Here is a 16095-nt window from a genome sequence, read left to right on the forward strand (position 1 = left end):
TTTTGCAACTTCTTCGGTCCATTTTAGCTCGTATTTGCAGGCTGCAATTTTGGGAGAAGCGCTTGGAACTCCTCAACACGTAGTCCATGGTCGCCAATAAGATGGTCGAAATCTGCTGTTGACTCTTTGGCGACAAACCGAAGGAAATCGCTCTTTGAAGTGAATATAGGTCATTTGAGGAGACACAGGCAACATAACATTGCCCATAATTAGTTTAAGCTTGAAGTTTATATGACATGACATGTTATAATTAGTTGGAAAATTGATATTTTAAATATAATATTTGGTGTTAAACTTTGTATTTATTTTTAAATTTAGTACCTAATTTTTTTTTTGGCTAGATTCGATATCTGAACTTGACACATTTTTCTAATTTAGTACTTAAATTTTTTTGGGCTCAATTTGGTACATAAATTTGACAGTTTTTTCCTAATTTGGTATCTAGGCTTTTTTTAGGTTCAATTTGGTACCTAAATATACAAATTACGTAAAACACTAATGGTGTTAATTTCTTTTTTTTTTTTTGGTTATGCTACAAAAACATTGTCAATACGGAAATTCATGTTAAAAAATAGATATTGAATTATACTTAACTAATTAATATCAAATAATAAAAAAGAGTTTTAAAAATTCAAATTAAAAGAAATTCATTATTTTAATTAATAAAATAATTAATTAATTAATTAAAAGTAAAAGTTATTGAAGATATAAAATACAAAAAAAATATCATATCATTTGTCACATATCGGTCATACATTGATTATTTTGTTACCTCATAAAAAATAATATTGTTAGTACTTAGTATATTAAAGTAATTTGTAAAACGCTTGACAAGTTCAAGTACCAAATCAAAAAAAAAAAGGTACCAAATTAGGAAAAAGTCAAGTTCAGATACCAAATTGCACCTCCAAAAGATTAAATACCAACTTAATAAAAAGTATCAAGTTTAAGTACCAAATTAAGAAAAAATATCAAATTCAAGTACCAAATATTATATTAAACAAAAATATATAGATATAATTTAAGTAATAATCTATGCGCTACTAATTTTCATATAAAAGGAGAAGAAAATTTAGAAGTGATGAAAATAAAATTAAATATGAAAAAATGGTTAAATCCTTAAAAAAAAGTTAAATTCCACTATTAGTTTATGTATTTTTCAAAAGTTGTGAATTTAATTTTTATATTTTAATTTGGTTAATTTTAGCCTTTGTATTTTTCAAATTTTAAAATTTAATTATCACTAAATGGTAACTATTAAATTTATATATTATCATATGCATAATCCCATATTAACTTATCATTTCCACATGTTATGTAACAACTTGTTTTCGTTAAATCAGAACAATGGTTTCGAGGCCACAAATTCGAGTCAGAAAGATTATTTTAATATTATTGCATGGTCTGCATTATGATAGGAATAACATACAAAAATTTTGTTAAGAAAATTTTACCGATTTCATGTTTAATTAGGAGGAAAAAACCAAATTGCATAAAGTGCAAAAGTTGAATTCTAGTAGCTAGAAGGATCAAATAGCTATGGAATTCAAATTTTGAGATCCTTATAAGGCAAATAGACCATTAATCAAAGTTAGTAGATATTTATGATGATTCATCCATGGAAAATTAGAAAAAGAAAAGGACTAAATTGGAAAGTTGAAAAATTAATAGATGATAAGTTAATTAAATGAATAAAATAATTTTATATCATCATCTTCCCCAAAATTTTCTATGGAAACCCTAGCTAAGAGAGAGAATTTCAAGCAAGCTTAATTGGGTAAGTAATCATGTCCCGTTTTTAAGTAATTTTTACATTTTCGAGATCGTAATAACCTAATTTATTTATTTTGGTGATCAATTTGCAAAGTTATCATAGTATTAAAATTTTTCCATGGATGATTATGCTGAAATTTTAAAATTTATGGTAGAAAATGAAAGGTTATTGATAGATAAACAACTTTTGTAAAGGAAATTTCCATAAAATTGTGATTTAGAGACTAAATTGAAAAGATGTAAAATTCATAGAAAATTTCTGATTTTTGTGAAATACATGAGCTGTAAATGTTATATGTAAAAATCAGCTAGGCTTGGAATAAGGACTAAATTGCACGAATTTCATTTTCCGAGCCTAGGGACAAAATTGAAATTAATTAAAAGTATAGGGGCAAAATGATATTTTTGCCTAAGATGTGAATTGAGTTGAATTGAATATGAATTGTATTAAATTGAGTTAAATTTACTCGTATAGATCCAGATAGACCTAATATGGAGTTGAATCGAGGAAAACAAAAAGTATCAGATTAGTAGATTCTCGTATACAAACAATTTTCGAGGTAAGTTGTGTAACTAAGTTGTGTGTGTTTATATGTTTAAATTAAATGTTATCTATGTAAAATTATATAATTGCCATATATGGAAAGTGATTAAGTATTCGAAAATGCCCGATAAATGCTAAGTTCCGTTTGAACAAATGAAAATCGATGGATACAAGTTTCCTGTATTGGTTGTAGTCCTACATATGTTGCGGACACACCATAGCTTGGAAGAGCATCCTGTTATAAGCCCTCTCAAGCTTCTCGTTATATGGTTCCTATAAGCATCCCGATCGGTATTGATCCTGTATGTGTTGCGGATATACCGCAGCTCTTTGTAAGTGTCCTGTTATATGATTGGTATTGATCCTGCATGTATTATGGACATACCGCAACTCTTTATAAGCGTCCTAATATAGGCTCTTTGCAAGCTTCCTGATATGGCTCACTTGAACTTCTTAATTATATGGTTATATGGAGCTTCCTGATAATAACTCTTCAGAGTTATCTCATTAAGCTCACATGAACTTTCTGTTTTAAACTCTTATGAGTTTCCTGTTATTAAGCTCAGATAAGCTTCCTGTTACATGGCTCACACAAGCTTCTTATTATATGGCTTGAGAGAGTGCTTCTTGATTATGTGCTCCAATGAGCACCCCTGAATATGAATTGATGGATTACAATTTTGTACACTTTAAGTGTACTACATGTGTATCCATCGATATTTTAAATAAATTCAATAGGCAAAATTCTAACATGGCTAAACTGATCTTGAAATGATTTATCATAGAAATGTATATGTTATATAGAAATATGATAAGAAAACTATATGTGTAAGAAATTTATTACACGATGAGCTCATTCATGTTTCTTGGCAATTGTGTGAATTATAATGACTAACATGTATTGATGAAGTTAGGTGTTTAGGCAATTAGCCAAACTTATTTAATGCATTTTGCATGTTTATTTTAATGGAAATGAATAGTAAGTTAAATTTCCAATTATACGAACTTACTAAGCATTATATACTTACTCTATTTATCTTCCTCTATTTTATAGTGTTCGGAACCTCGTAAAGGTTGGAAGTTGGTCGAAGCATCATAACACTATCCTTCAGCTCTTTTTGGTATAAATAGCAAACTTATTTTTATATAATGACATGTACAGGTCAAATTGCCCAATGATGACATGTATATGGTTGGTTGTAACTAGCCACTGGAATGGCTAGTGATAGTATATTTGATGTTTGTGTAGGAGATTATATCATGTTTAATATATATGTGCTTGGTATGATAGATTGAATTTTGATAAACTTATATGATTATACAAATAGGTAAGTTTGAATACTTAAATACGTGTGATGATATATCATGTATAAGATTGGTTTTGGCTTGGTTTTAATGTCTCGAATTGGTTGGTGAATATATTTAAGTGTTGCTGTAGGTGGAAGGCAAATTTGGGTGAGAAAAATGGCCTTGAAAATGACCTATTTTCGCCCACACGGGTAGACACACGGGCGTGTGTCTCAACCGTGTGTGACATACGGCCATGCGCACGAGTGTGTGGTTTGACCGTGTGTCTCCTGCATCCTTAAAATTGAGAAACAGAATGCCCAGGTATTTCCACACGGGCAAAGACATGGGTGTGTGTCTCAGTCGTGTGTGACGCACGGCCTAGCACACGAGCGTGTGGCTTGGCTGTATGACCTAAGCAATAACTACCCTAATTTTGAGCACGGCTGGGACACGGCCGTGTGCCTTACATCGAATGCCCACACGGCTTACCCACATGGGCATGTGTCCCCTGCATCTACGAAAAATTTTGGAAATTTTGCAAAAAATTCTCTGAGTTTTTGATTTAGTCTCGACTTGTTTCTAATGCATAAATTGGGCCTCAATGGTCCATTTAAGGGACAATATGATTGAATATGATTGGATTCGGATATGAATAATAAATGACATGAATTAATTATATTTGTTCTGTAAACTCCAGTAATTCTTCGTAACCCTGTTTCGAAGATAGATATGGGTTAGAGGTGTTACATGTTACTCATATAAAATTCTAGTTAATGGATTAACGACTATTATTTACATCAAGACTGAAATTTCAAAATTCGAAAAGTATAGAGATTTAGAATTATCTAATTGGATAATATGGACCAAATATACAATTATACACAAGGTACAAGACTAATAATTGAATTTAACCAATTTGAATTTAACTGCTACTATTTGAGTTAAGACTAAAATTTCAAATTTCAAAACGTATAGGGACTAAAATTGGTCAAATTAAAGTACAAAGATTAAATTCATAACTCTCACAAAGTACAAGGGCTAATAGCAAATTTTAACCTAAAAATTATGGGTAAACTACACCATTATTCATTAAACTATGAGTAAGTTTTAATTTTAGTCACTTAACTAAAAAATGTTACAATTTGATCACTAATATTTTCGAACTTTTTGTCACCTAAATATTGAGTGATACTTTTTAATTGATACAATAATAAATTTAGTCCTCGATTTTTATATTTTTTCAATTTAACCCTAATTCTATATAATTTTTAAAAATTCAAATTTTCAATTCATTTAAATCATTTTCAAAACTCAGATTGTGAAAACAAATTATATTATGAATTTTTTCTTTTCTTATAACGAAAAAGCTAAGTTAATAATCATAAGAGGTAAAAATAGAGAACCAATAATTTTACTTAATGTTTTTATTTTTATTTTTAAAGAATGGGTATTGAATATTTCTATACAGATATTACATAAAGAAAATTTGGAGGGTTTAAAACAAATTTATCTTATATTCTTTCACTTTACCTATTTTTGATAATTTTATCTATGTTTATTTAATTTTGGAACTTTTTAAATTTTTTAAAATATTATATACATAATTAAGGTAAAATTGATAGAAAGTATAAAAATTAAGTTTAAAATTATTATATCAACTAAAAATTGTCAGGTGAGGGAAAATAACAATTTAAAAATTTTAGTATCAAATTGTAACTTTTATTTACTTCAACAACTAAAGCAAAAAGTTTACCGAAAATCATTTCTTCCCTATATCTCTGCTATTCATCATTATCTGTACCAAAAAAGAATAGTTTAATTGAAAATAGAAATGCAATGCTCGGATGTTTTTTTCTTTGATGATTGAACACAGGTTTTTTCTTCTCCAGCTAGGACCTTTTTCCTACATAAAACCCCTTCGAGTTTAGGTTTCTATTTCTCTTTTAATTGCATGCATTTTTTTTTTGTTATTTTTTAAAATTTCTTTTCGAAGTTTTAAAGGGCATATGCACTTGTTCAAGCAATCAACATTTTTGGTGGTTTTAGAGTGTGGGTTTGCTTCAAAACGGAGTTTAAGAACCAGCTCTGAAAAATCAGATTTTTTTTTCTTTGGCATTTAGTTTTTAGAACAATTTAGTGGAAATGGTTCCTTGTGGGGAGCTCCAATGAATCCAACATAAAGGGCATTAACAAGCATGTGAGTCCCATTCTTTGAAATCTCTTGGTCACTGTTTAGCATTTTTGTTTTCCTTAGTAATTTTAGTAGCTTTCATTTATGTTGATGATTCATTGTTCTACTTTTCTCTTATTCAAGTTTGATTGTTACTAGTTTTGGTTGTTTTTTTCTTTGTCATTTTTGCTATGTTACTCGAATTCTTTGTTTTTCTTGAACTACTTGTGAGCGACACATGAATGCAAGGACATGACCTTTAAGATTCTCCGAGTACATGAAGAACTTAAAAATTTAGCCATACCTATGTTGGACAAGTTTCATATCCAACTCTCAAACTCAAGTTACAGTAATATAGCATTTTTGGAACTTTTGTTTTTGATATTGTTTAATAAATAAGATCCTGAAAAAAGTGAAAACACTTGGATCTATTTAGTTTTCTCTTACTCTATTGCCTTTGTGTATATATGTATGTGTGTGCACACGAGCGTGTGAAGAACTTGTAGTGAAGTGTGTGTGTGTGAAAAACTTGTAGTCAAGTGGCATTATTTGTTTCATGACAGTGTATATATTATCTATTATGTTGCTCTGACTCTTTATTAGTGGCATTATGTATGCATATGTATATGAATAACTTGGAGTGAAGTGGCACTATTTGTTTCATGACAGTGTATAAGTTTATTATGTTGCTTTGACTTTTTATTTTTCTTTAAGTATCTGCATTCAACATGGTAGATATGACCCTTTAAGGAAGCTCCATATATACTGGGAACTTGAGCATACCAGTGTTGACTACATATCCGTATCTAACACTTACATTCAGGTCTGAGTAATATTATACCCTGTCATTGCATCAAATATAAGTTCTAATATATATATTGTTGCTAAGGAGAAGATTGCAAGCTTGCAGTTTCAACCTATATGGCGCACTTTCATTCTCATGTATATTGTTTTATTTTTTGTGGCAATATACGGTGGAAAGTTCAGCATTTTGCATCACATTGAAAGGCCTGCTTGTTTGCTGTGGTACAGTATGGTTTACTCTGTTATAGTGTATAGGCATTGGTTAATTAAGTTCAAAAGATAAATTTCTAAATCAGTTCAGTAGGTGAGTATTTGTCAGTAGAGGCTGCCTATGTTACCGGGACTTGGGTACAAGTTCAGATACAGTTATGTTCAATTATTTTGAGTTTTCCTACGTATTAACAAAATATGCACCGGACACATGTACGTGAAGAAAATATAGAATTAGAGCTACATTGGAGGATGTAACCATCCCTTTCTTGCAGTTTTCACCTTGTGTAACTTAAGTACTATCTCTTAATCCGATAGAAATAACAAAATTATATTTACATATATCGATTTAGATTCATGGTTTTGCCATTATAGCTTATATCTATGTTATGTAAAGTTTAAACCTCGCTAAATGCAGAATTGTTTACAAGTCAAGCTCATGTTGTGATGCATTTTCTTCTTTTAGTTTCTACAATGATCGAAACCCCCTTCCCTTTAGAATGATTTGTTTTTGAAGTTTGAAATATACAAATTTGGTCATATGATCACTATTGAATGGAAAGAATTCAGTTGATTGGTGTGTGTTGTTATTTCTCAAATTTGTTGACTAATTTCCTGACTTTTTTCGATTTTAGGGACTGCTGTGATATTCAAAGGCCTAAGAGGGTGAAGGCTTGTCACAGTGGAGACTATGATGAATGTATCGAGAAAGCAACGGCTGCGGCAACAAATTCTAGCAAGAAAGCAGTGAAATATGCTCAAAGAAAATATGCTATTCTCCATGCTCTTGAGATCAAGAGTGAAAATTTAGTCGAGGATCATTGTAGTTCGGCCCGAGAATCACTTACTGATTCTTATTCTGGGAAAGAAAATGAGGATTTGACTGATGAAATGAGTGAATCCGAGGATGACTCAGATTCGGCTCTGGAATTATCTAGCCCTTTCATATCCTTTGAAGAGCCAAATCATATTAACGGTACTAAGATGCACTCTATGTTGGTAAAGAAAACAAACACACCAAATGATTCCAAGGATGATGGAGCAGAACGAATCAAGCGAATGAGAGGACTTGAGGATCTAGGCATGGGTGTTGAATCAAAAAGAAAAGCCGAGGCTCCAGGCTTGCTTGAGCTAGTTCAACAAGATAATGCTTCATTATATGGTTCAAACAACGGCCATTGCCTCTCTAACGGAGACCATTCATCATTGATAAAAAGAAAGAGATCACAACTGGCAAATGTTCACAAATTCTCGAAAAGGAAATATCACTGGCGACCATTAACCAAGGTTTTGGCAAGTACAGCTTTGGTGTCGGTTCCTGTTGTTTGTGGTGAAGTTCCAAGTTCAAGTGGTTTGTGCCTTATGGGACTCTCTGACAAGAAGTTTCCAGGAATGGACTTTAATGAATCTGGGGAAAGTGTTTATGCAGTAATTAACAACAACAATACTATTAACAACTCGGATAATACTGGAATTTCATGTGAGAATTGTGTGTCAAATACTTTTGAACATGTTGCTGATGTATCTCAAATTAGTAATACGACAAAAGATGATGAAATTTTCGGCATACCAGGTATTCTAGGTCAGCTATTTGATGTCCCATTTGTTGAAGATAAACCATCTGCAGGTATTCTAGACTGACCGTTTATAACAAATATAGCATTCTTATTATCATTGCATCTCTTTTTATGCATAAACATTTGTAAAATTACAGTTGTATTGTTTGACCTTCTACTCTCATAGCAGATTTTTCTCCGATAGTTGTATCATGTCCATCTGCAATACCTGAAGTTGGTGATTTGGGAAGGCGAGCTAAAATTGAAGGACATAATGAATCTGGTTTTACGAGATTAGTTGCTATCGATACAAATAGTACTAGCCAAAGAATGGAGGAAGGTGCCACGGATTGGCAGTTAAAAGGAAAGAGAAGAATGAGACAAATAAGTAAATTTCATAAGCGTGGCTTGAGAAAATATGTGCACATGGATGATGAATCAAAACACTCGTATGGGTTTTCTCGGGGTTCTGATCAGAAAGTTGAAGAGCAGCTCGATGGGTTCCAGGACTGTAAGTCTATGTCTCAGGAGCCTCGAGTGAGGGGGCCGATAGTGGAGGCAAAAATACTACCTGGTCGTTCTATGACTTCTCGAAGGTCACTTCTGTACCATCATTGTCACTATACTGTTAACTCCAGATATCTGATGACAGAATTTCATGGAATAACTGATTCTACTGATTCATCATTATATGATGTTAGGATCGAGGTGAAAGCTAACTACCGGCCACAGCATGTTCAATTAGTTTCCCTTGTGAGTAAAGTAAATGGGAAAGCCTTAATTGGTCATCCTCTAACGGTTGAGGTTTCAAGTGATGATTGTTACTACGGTGATTTGACTCATGAAGTTGCTATGGAGTGCACCGAAGTTGGTCATTTAGTGAAGCAAAATCCCGGTGGACTAATCTCTACAAAGCATATGAAAATGGAATCACGTTTCCCGTCACATAAATCAGCTAAGGTGAAGAAAACTGGATTATCATCTAAGAAGACTCGGAAATTGATTTCACTGAACTGTCCAAAGCCAGGGGTAGATGACTGGAAACTAGTGACAAAGAAGTTCAAGGGCCATGAAATAGCTTGCATTGCTGTAAAGTTAGCATTCAGTAGGATAAACGAAGCATTGAACAACTCCAACACACCGCGTCATTAACATCTGGCAATTCAAGAATAGGTAGTCCTTACTATAATGAATTTCGCCATTTCGGTGTTTTTGTTCATTTGAAAAACCTGGTAGCTGTTTCATTTTCAAAGCTTCGAATAGAAGCAGCAGCGGCCCGAACCGTTGCATTCAGCTGCGGGTAGAAGGAATCCCAGTTGTATGATTGAGTTAACATTTGTTGTTGTAGAACAAGAACATGGTTGGAATATGAAGGATGATGAAGATGGGTTTATTAGGCTTTTCTTTTTATACATGAAAATGTAACATTTGTTGCGGTGTAAAGGCAAGGTAGTTAGTAGTTAGTAGTTAGTAATGTAGTATTAGACGTACCCTTTTTGTTCTGATATTGGTATGTAGTTGGAATGGTGTACTATTTTAGGGTTATCAAAATTTTTAAAATTTTAAAATATCAAAATCTTGTATCCATTGGTCAAAACTGGTTGAAGCATATTAAAAATTTGAAAGAAACTACTTGAGCTTTACATCTTTGTAACTGTACCTCTCTTTGTTTATTATTCATAAATGGCTCATAAACAAGGTTTTCACGTTATTTAGGATTTGTTTAGCTTTTTTATTTTCGTAAATTATAGTGAATAATGTGATTTTGAAAAAATATTTTTAAAAGTTACTTGATTTAGTACTGCTGTCAAACATGAAAGTAAAACATACGTGTAGAGTCCAAATTTTACTTGGGTCCAACAAGCAGAGTCTAAAGCACCAAATAAATTAACAGTCTAATTAACACCCCACTAAACCAACCACTACACCCCACTAAATCACCCCACTAACTCCATCACCCCACTTGCTTGAAAGAGGCAATCATTTTTAAAATTTAGCTATAAAAGTCATTCAAAACTATTGTAAACAGTTTTTTTTTTGGAAGAAAAAGAAAAGAGATTCGAATAGAGACTTTCAATACAAGAAATACACGAGATTAATCAAAAATCAAAGCAAAAGATGTATTTTTTTTGTCTATTCTCGTTTTAAGGTCTTTGTTTTTTTTTTTCCCGATTTTATTTTGTTTTTTTATATACGAAAGTAAAAATAAAGGGGAAGAAGCTTACCCATTTTGAAATTGCCGAAAAAAAGGATTTTTTTTAGGTCCGGCCGCCTTGTACGGTGATGCCGACAGTGGCGCGTGGAGGTCCGGTGACCGGAGCAAGGCCGGACCGATGGCCGGATTTAGAAGGGAGGGAGAGAGTGTTATTCTTATTATTATTATTATTATTATTATTATTATTATTATTCTATATAGTATTACTGTTTTCTTTTTATTATTATTAGTAATAACGTAATAGTATTTTTATTATTTTATTATTATTACCTTTTTATTACTATTGTTATTAACCTACTATTATTATTTTTATCAATATAGTATTGCTTTCTTTCTTTTATATTGTTATTATTATTAGCACGTATATTATTATTATTAATGTATCATTGTTATTTTCTATTTTATTATTACTTTTATTACTATTGTTTCTATTATTATTACTTCCATTATTATTATCATTATTTTCTATTATCATTAATAAGTCGTTTGTTTATTATTATTATTATTCTTAACACTATTATCATCATTTACCATTATATTTTTTATTATTTCTATTATTTTTATTATCCGTCCTATTTTTAAACTATTTTATTCACTATTTTATTGTATATGTATTTATTTGTCCACTCTCGATTTAAATTAAATTTTCATTTGAATTTTTTGTTGTTCCATTTTTTATCTCTATATTATTTTATTTATTATTATTTTGTTTGGATTTTTCAAGTAAAGGCAATATTCGATACTTGGAAATTCGATAAATCGTGTCCTAACGTACTGGGTTTCAGTTTTTCGTTTGATCTAAGTAATCGATTATCCTTTTAAATTAAAATACATGAGTTTTAAATAAAATAAAAGGTAATATTCTGTATTTAGAAATTCGAGTAGTCGTGCCCTAACGTATTGGGTTTCGATTTTCCGTTTGATCAAATATCCGAATATCCTTTTTAAAATTTAAATACATGAGTTTTAAATGAAATAGAAAGCAAGCTCATACTCGAGGGTCAAGGTGTTGTGTCCTAACGTACTGGATATAACATTTTACCTTGAGATGAAACGGTCCTTGATATATATTTTAATTATCCAAATACTTTGAAAAAGCATTAACACTAAGAGGGATCGTATTTTAAACTCTTGTCAAAATTTCAATTTTCGACATTAAGACACTGAATAATCAATTAAGTACCAAATTTGGGCGTGACAAGGGTGATAACCCTTCCTCGCACGTAATCGACTCCCGAACCCGTTTTTTCAATTTTCGCAAACCAAAATCGTTGTTTTGATAAATCAACCTGTTTATTGAAAAACAACCACATTTTGAGGTGACCCGATCACACATCATCAAAAAGGATCGGTGGCGACTCCAAACTTTCGTTTTAAAAAGTCGATTCCCGTTATTCAAAAAAGTGGTTTTGATAGCTTGGCGACTTCACTAGGGATAATAAGAGAGTTAGGCCGTAAAATTGATTATTTTCTATCATTTTGTCGAAAATTGAAAATTTGATTTGAAAAATCATGATTCTTTTGTCGCATTTGTTTGTGATCTCCATGATTGTTGTTGTTTGAATCTAGTAGAATACTCTTGCATTGCATTGTATGATCGTCGTGGTTACACCTTTAAGTGTGAGTGAGAAGCTATGCCTTCGTGAGGTTTTTACCTCCGCATGGGCTAGTGGATTACTTTCAGGATACATCCATACCTATGTATTCGTGAGATTTTCATCTCCGCATAGCCATAGGGAAATGTATTCCCCTAAACTGAACTTGATCCATATGAGCCTATAATGGGTGAGGATCGAGGAATCTGTTGGTTCAGGTACCCTTACTTTAGAACCGAACTACATATAGAGAGACCTAGGAGCATACCCTAGGTAGAGCCATGCCAAATCCTAGCAGTCACCCGAATAGGTGTTTTATATTGTTTTTTTCTCCTCTGCTAACGTGTTTTGTTTTGTTTATTACTGCATTGCATTACTCATCATAGAAAGGAGGTGTTGATTCATATTCGATTACTAAATAGAATATCTTTTAATGGAAAATAAATTTCTTGATAAAGTCGATTATAATACGGTTGTCTGAATATGGTCCAAGTAAACACAACGAAAGAAGGCTGATAGTTCGCGGAGGAAAACGAGACTTTGTTTTATTGCCCGAGGATTCAAGCCGATAAAGATTATTTGAGAGCCGTCACATCTCGACTTTCTTAAAAGAGGCATCTATTGGAAGTTTGCAAAATTTGACTTTTACGAAAGAAAGGGATCGGTGTCTTCGCCTGGAATATGAGGGCAGGGCCGCATATGTAATCCTTTTTATGTAAAGGAATTTATTTTCTAGAAAAATTGTTCTAATAGAATTGAATTCAGAATCAACGCCTTTCTTTCTTTTGCATTCATTCCATGCATTAGCATTGTATTGCATCATTTGCATTAGATTTTCATAAAAAGACCCTAATTAATTGAAATCATTTCAATTAATCTGGAAACCGATAAAAGCTTACCAACTAAGCATCGTTACAGTACCCGTGCTAAGACAAAAAATATGGACCAAAGATTGGAAAGACTTGAACAACTTCAAAGAGAGATGCAATACCAATTACAAATGAAAATGCAAGAGCAACTGGCAAAAATCCAGCAAGATATGAGGAACCAAGTGGTAAAGTCTCAAAGGAATATTATGAATCAGTTGTCCCAATTGCTGACTAAAGAGCTAGAAAAAGGAAAAAGCTCTATGAACAATGTTGGGTGGGACAATGATGAGTCTCTCTACCCTCTGGGTTTCACCCTGACAAATGCTCAAACATGTCTGCAAAATATACCTATTATTAGAACCCAGCAATATTAGGCCGGTACCTCAGCACCAGTAAATTACCCGATAGGCTCAGGCTCCAATCCGGGAAGCAATCCAACCAATCCTGTAGCTCTTAATCTGGATGAAAGGGAAAAAGCAAAGATGGGACTACCAAAACAACTCGAAGATCGGTATAGGTGGTTGGAGGAGAAATTTGAGGCAATGGAGAACATTGACTACTACTGTAGGATTGACGCCAAGGATCTGAGTTTGGTCCCCGATCTAGTACTCCTGCCAAAATTTAAGACTCCAGAGTTTGAAAAGTATAATGGGATTAGTTGTCCTGAAGCTTACATTACATTATTCTGTCGAAGGATAACAAGATATGTTAATAACGACTAACTATTAATCCACTGCTTCCAAGACAGTCTCCGTTTTATGTAAAGGAATTTATTTTCTAAAAAAGTTGTTCTAATAGAATTGAATTCAGAATCAACGCCTTTCTTTCTTTTGCATGCATTAGCATTGTATTGCATCATTTGCATTAGATTTTCATAAAAAGACCCTAATTAATTGAAATCATTTCAGTTAATCTGGAAACCGATAAAAGCTTACCAACCAAGCATTATTACAGTACCCGTGCTAAGACAAAAGATATGTACCAAAGATTGGAAAGACTTGAACAACTTCAAATAGAGATGCAATACCAATTACAAATGAAAATGCAAGAGCAACTGGCGAAAATCCAGCAAGATATGAGAGACCAAGTGGTAGAGTCTCAAAGGAATATTATGAATCAGTTGTCCCAATTGCTAACTAAAGAGCTAGAAAAATGAAAAAGCTCTATGAACAATACTGGGTAGGACAATGATGAGTCTCTCTACCCTCCGAGTTTCACCCTGACAAATGCTCAGACATGTCTGCAAAGTGTACCTATTATCAGAACCCAGCAATATTAGGCCGGTACCTCAGCACCAGTAAATTACCCGATAGGCTCAGGCTCTAATCCGGGGAGCAATCCAACCAATCCTGTAGCTCTTGATCTGGATGAAAGGGAAAAAGCAAAGATGGGACTTCCAAAACAACTCGAGGATCAGTATAGGTGGTTGGAGGAGAAATTTAAGGCAATGGAGAATGTTGACTACTACTATAGGATTGAAGCCAAGGATCTGAGTTTGTCCTCGATCTAGTACTCCCGCCAAAATTTAAGACTCCAGAGTTTGAAAAGTTTAATGGGATTAGTTGTCCTGAAGCTCACATCACAATGTTCTGTCGAAGGATAACAAGATATGTTAATAACGACCAACTATTAATCCACTACTTTCAAGACAGTCTCCGTTTTATGTAAAGGAATTTATTTTCTAGAAAAGTTGTTCTAATAGAATTGAATTCAGAATCAACGCCTTTCTTTCTTTTGCATTTATTAACAAGATATGTTAATAACGACCAACTATTAATCCACTGCTTCCAAGACAGTCTGATCAGGTCAGCAGCTAAATGGTACAATCAATTGAGTCGTGCTAAAATTAGTTCATGGAAGGACTTAGCACAAGCTTTTATGAAGTAGTATAGCCATGTAACAGACATGACACCTGATAGAATTACCTTGCAGAATATGAAAAAGAAGCAAAATGAGAACTTCAGGCAATATGCTCAAAGGTGAAGGGAAGTCGCCACACAAGTCCAACCGCCACTGCTAGAGAAGGAAACAACCATGCTCTTCATTAATACCCTGAAGGCACCTTTTATTAATCACATGCTGAAAAGCACAACTAAGAGTTTCTCGGACATAGTGATGTCTGGTGAAATGATAAAGAATGTAATAAGATGTGGGAAAATAGACGCGGGAGACAACACTAAAAGATTAACCCTAAAGAAAAATAAAAATGAAGTGAACAATGTGAGCAAAGGGTATTCCAAATTGGTCACTGTTGGCCAACCGAGAGCTGTGACTACTAGTTATCAAGGCCCTTCAAGGTAAGAATCCAACTTGAGGCTGAGCTAAAAAAAACTCCAGTTCACTCCCATCCTGATAACGTGTAGGGAGTTGTACCAAAATTTATTTGATGCCCATATAGTATCTCCGTTCTACTCAGAACCTATGCAGCCTTCGTTCCCTAAATGGTACGACACGAATGCCCAATGCGATTATAATACGGGAATCACGGGACACTCGATAGAAAACTGCACTACTTTCAAAAAGTTAATCGAAAGGCTTATCAAAATGGGTATTGTGAAATTGGATGATTTGTCTGGGTAGAAAATTCGTTACCTAACCATGCTAATAAGGGGGTAAACGCGATAATCTAGAATGTGGGGAAGAGAATCAAGAAGAACATTGCAGAAGTAAAAACCTCACTGAACTGGGTTTGGAAACAAATGATAGATATAGGGTTGATCATCTAAAATTCGGGGAAGATACCCAAAGGGATGGGGAGCTACTGTACATTCCACGTTAAAGACGGTCATGAAATTCAGGAGTGCGCTGAATTCAAAACTTTGGTGTAGGGCCTAATGGATAATAAAAAGTTGGAATTCTTTAAAAAAGCCAATGGCTCGGATATTAGGGATTCTAAATATTAATATCGTATCTATAAAGGGAGCCGAAGAAGAGAATTTATCAGGCATTCGCCCTTACTTACCTGGAGTGTTTTGAACAATGAGACTGTAGAGAAGATCCTATATTTTTTAGAGCCAATTCGGAGTAATGTTCAGAACACGCTTATTATTCTAAGCTTAGGAGCAAATA

The 16095-nt window shown here is 33.1% G+C and overlaps 1 protein-coding gene across 3 annotated transcripts; it reads left to right on the forward strand.

Moving 5' to 3' along the window:
* Nucleotides 1–5338: 5338 nt before the first annotated feature.
* On the forward strand, nucleotides 5339–9976 carry LOC108454413 (uncharacterized protein At1g51745-like). 3 transcript variants are annotated; one of them, XM_017752866.2, is made up of 3 exons: nucleotides 5339–5804; nucleotides 7427–8418; nucleotides 8538–9976. In XM_017752866.2, coding segments are annotated over exons 1-3 (1956 nt in total). In that variant the 5' UTR covers nucleotides 5339–5802; the 3' UTR covers nucleotides 9500–9976. The 3 variants fall into 3 exon arrangements, 2 of the variants coding, with proteins under 2 accessions (XP_017608355.1, XP_052875533.1); XM_053019573.1 differs by having other exon boundaries at nucleotides 5339–5480; XR_008271138.1 differs by lacking the exon at nucleotides 8538–9976 and having other exon boundaries at nucleotides 5339–5535; nucleotides 7427–7538.
* The last annotated feature ends 6119 nt before the right edge of the window (nucleotides 9977–16095 follow it).

Source organism: Gossypium arboreum, chromosome 9, assembly GCF_025698485.1.
Source record: "Gossypium arboreum isolate Shixiya-1 chromosome 9, ASM2569848v2, whole genome shotgun sequence".
Taxonomy (NCBI): Eukaryota; Viridiplantae; Streptophyta; class Magnoliopsida; order Malvales; family Malvaceae; genus Gossypium; species Gossypium arboreum.

Excerpts from the sequence above, each read along its gene's own strand:
- LOC108454413 (XM_053019573.1), top strand. The coding sequence starts at position 5,452 with ATGTTTTTTTCTTTGATGATTGAACACAG. Across the intron at positions 5,481-7,426 it reads TCTTTGATGATTGAACACAG|GGACTGCTGTGATATTCAAA; the intron begins GTTTTTTCTTCT and ends TTTCGATTTTAG. Across the intron at positions 8,419-8,537 it reads TGAAGATAAACCATCTGCAG|ATTTTTCTCCGATAGTTGTA; the intron begins GTATTCTAGACT and ends CTCTCATAGCAG.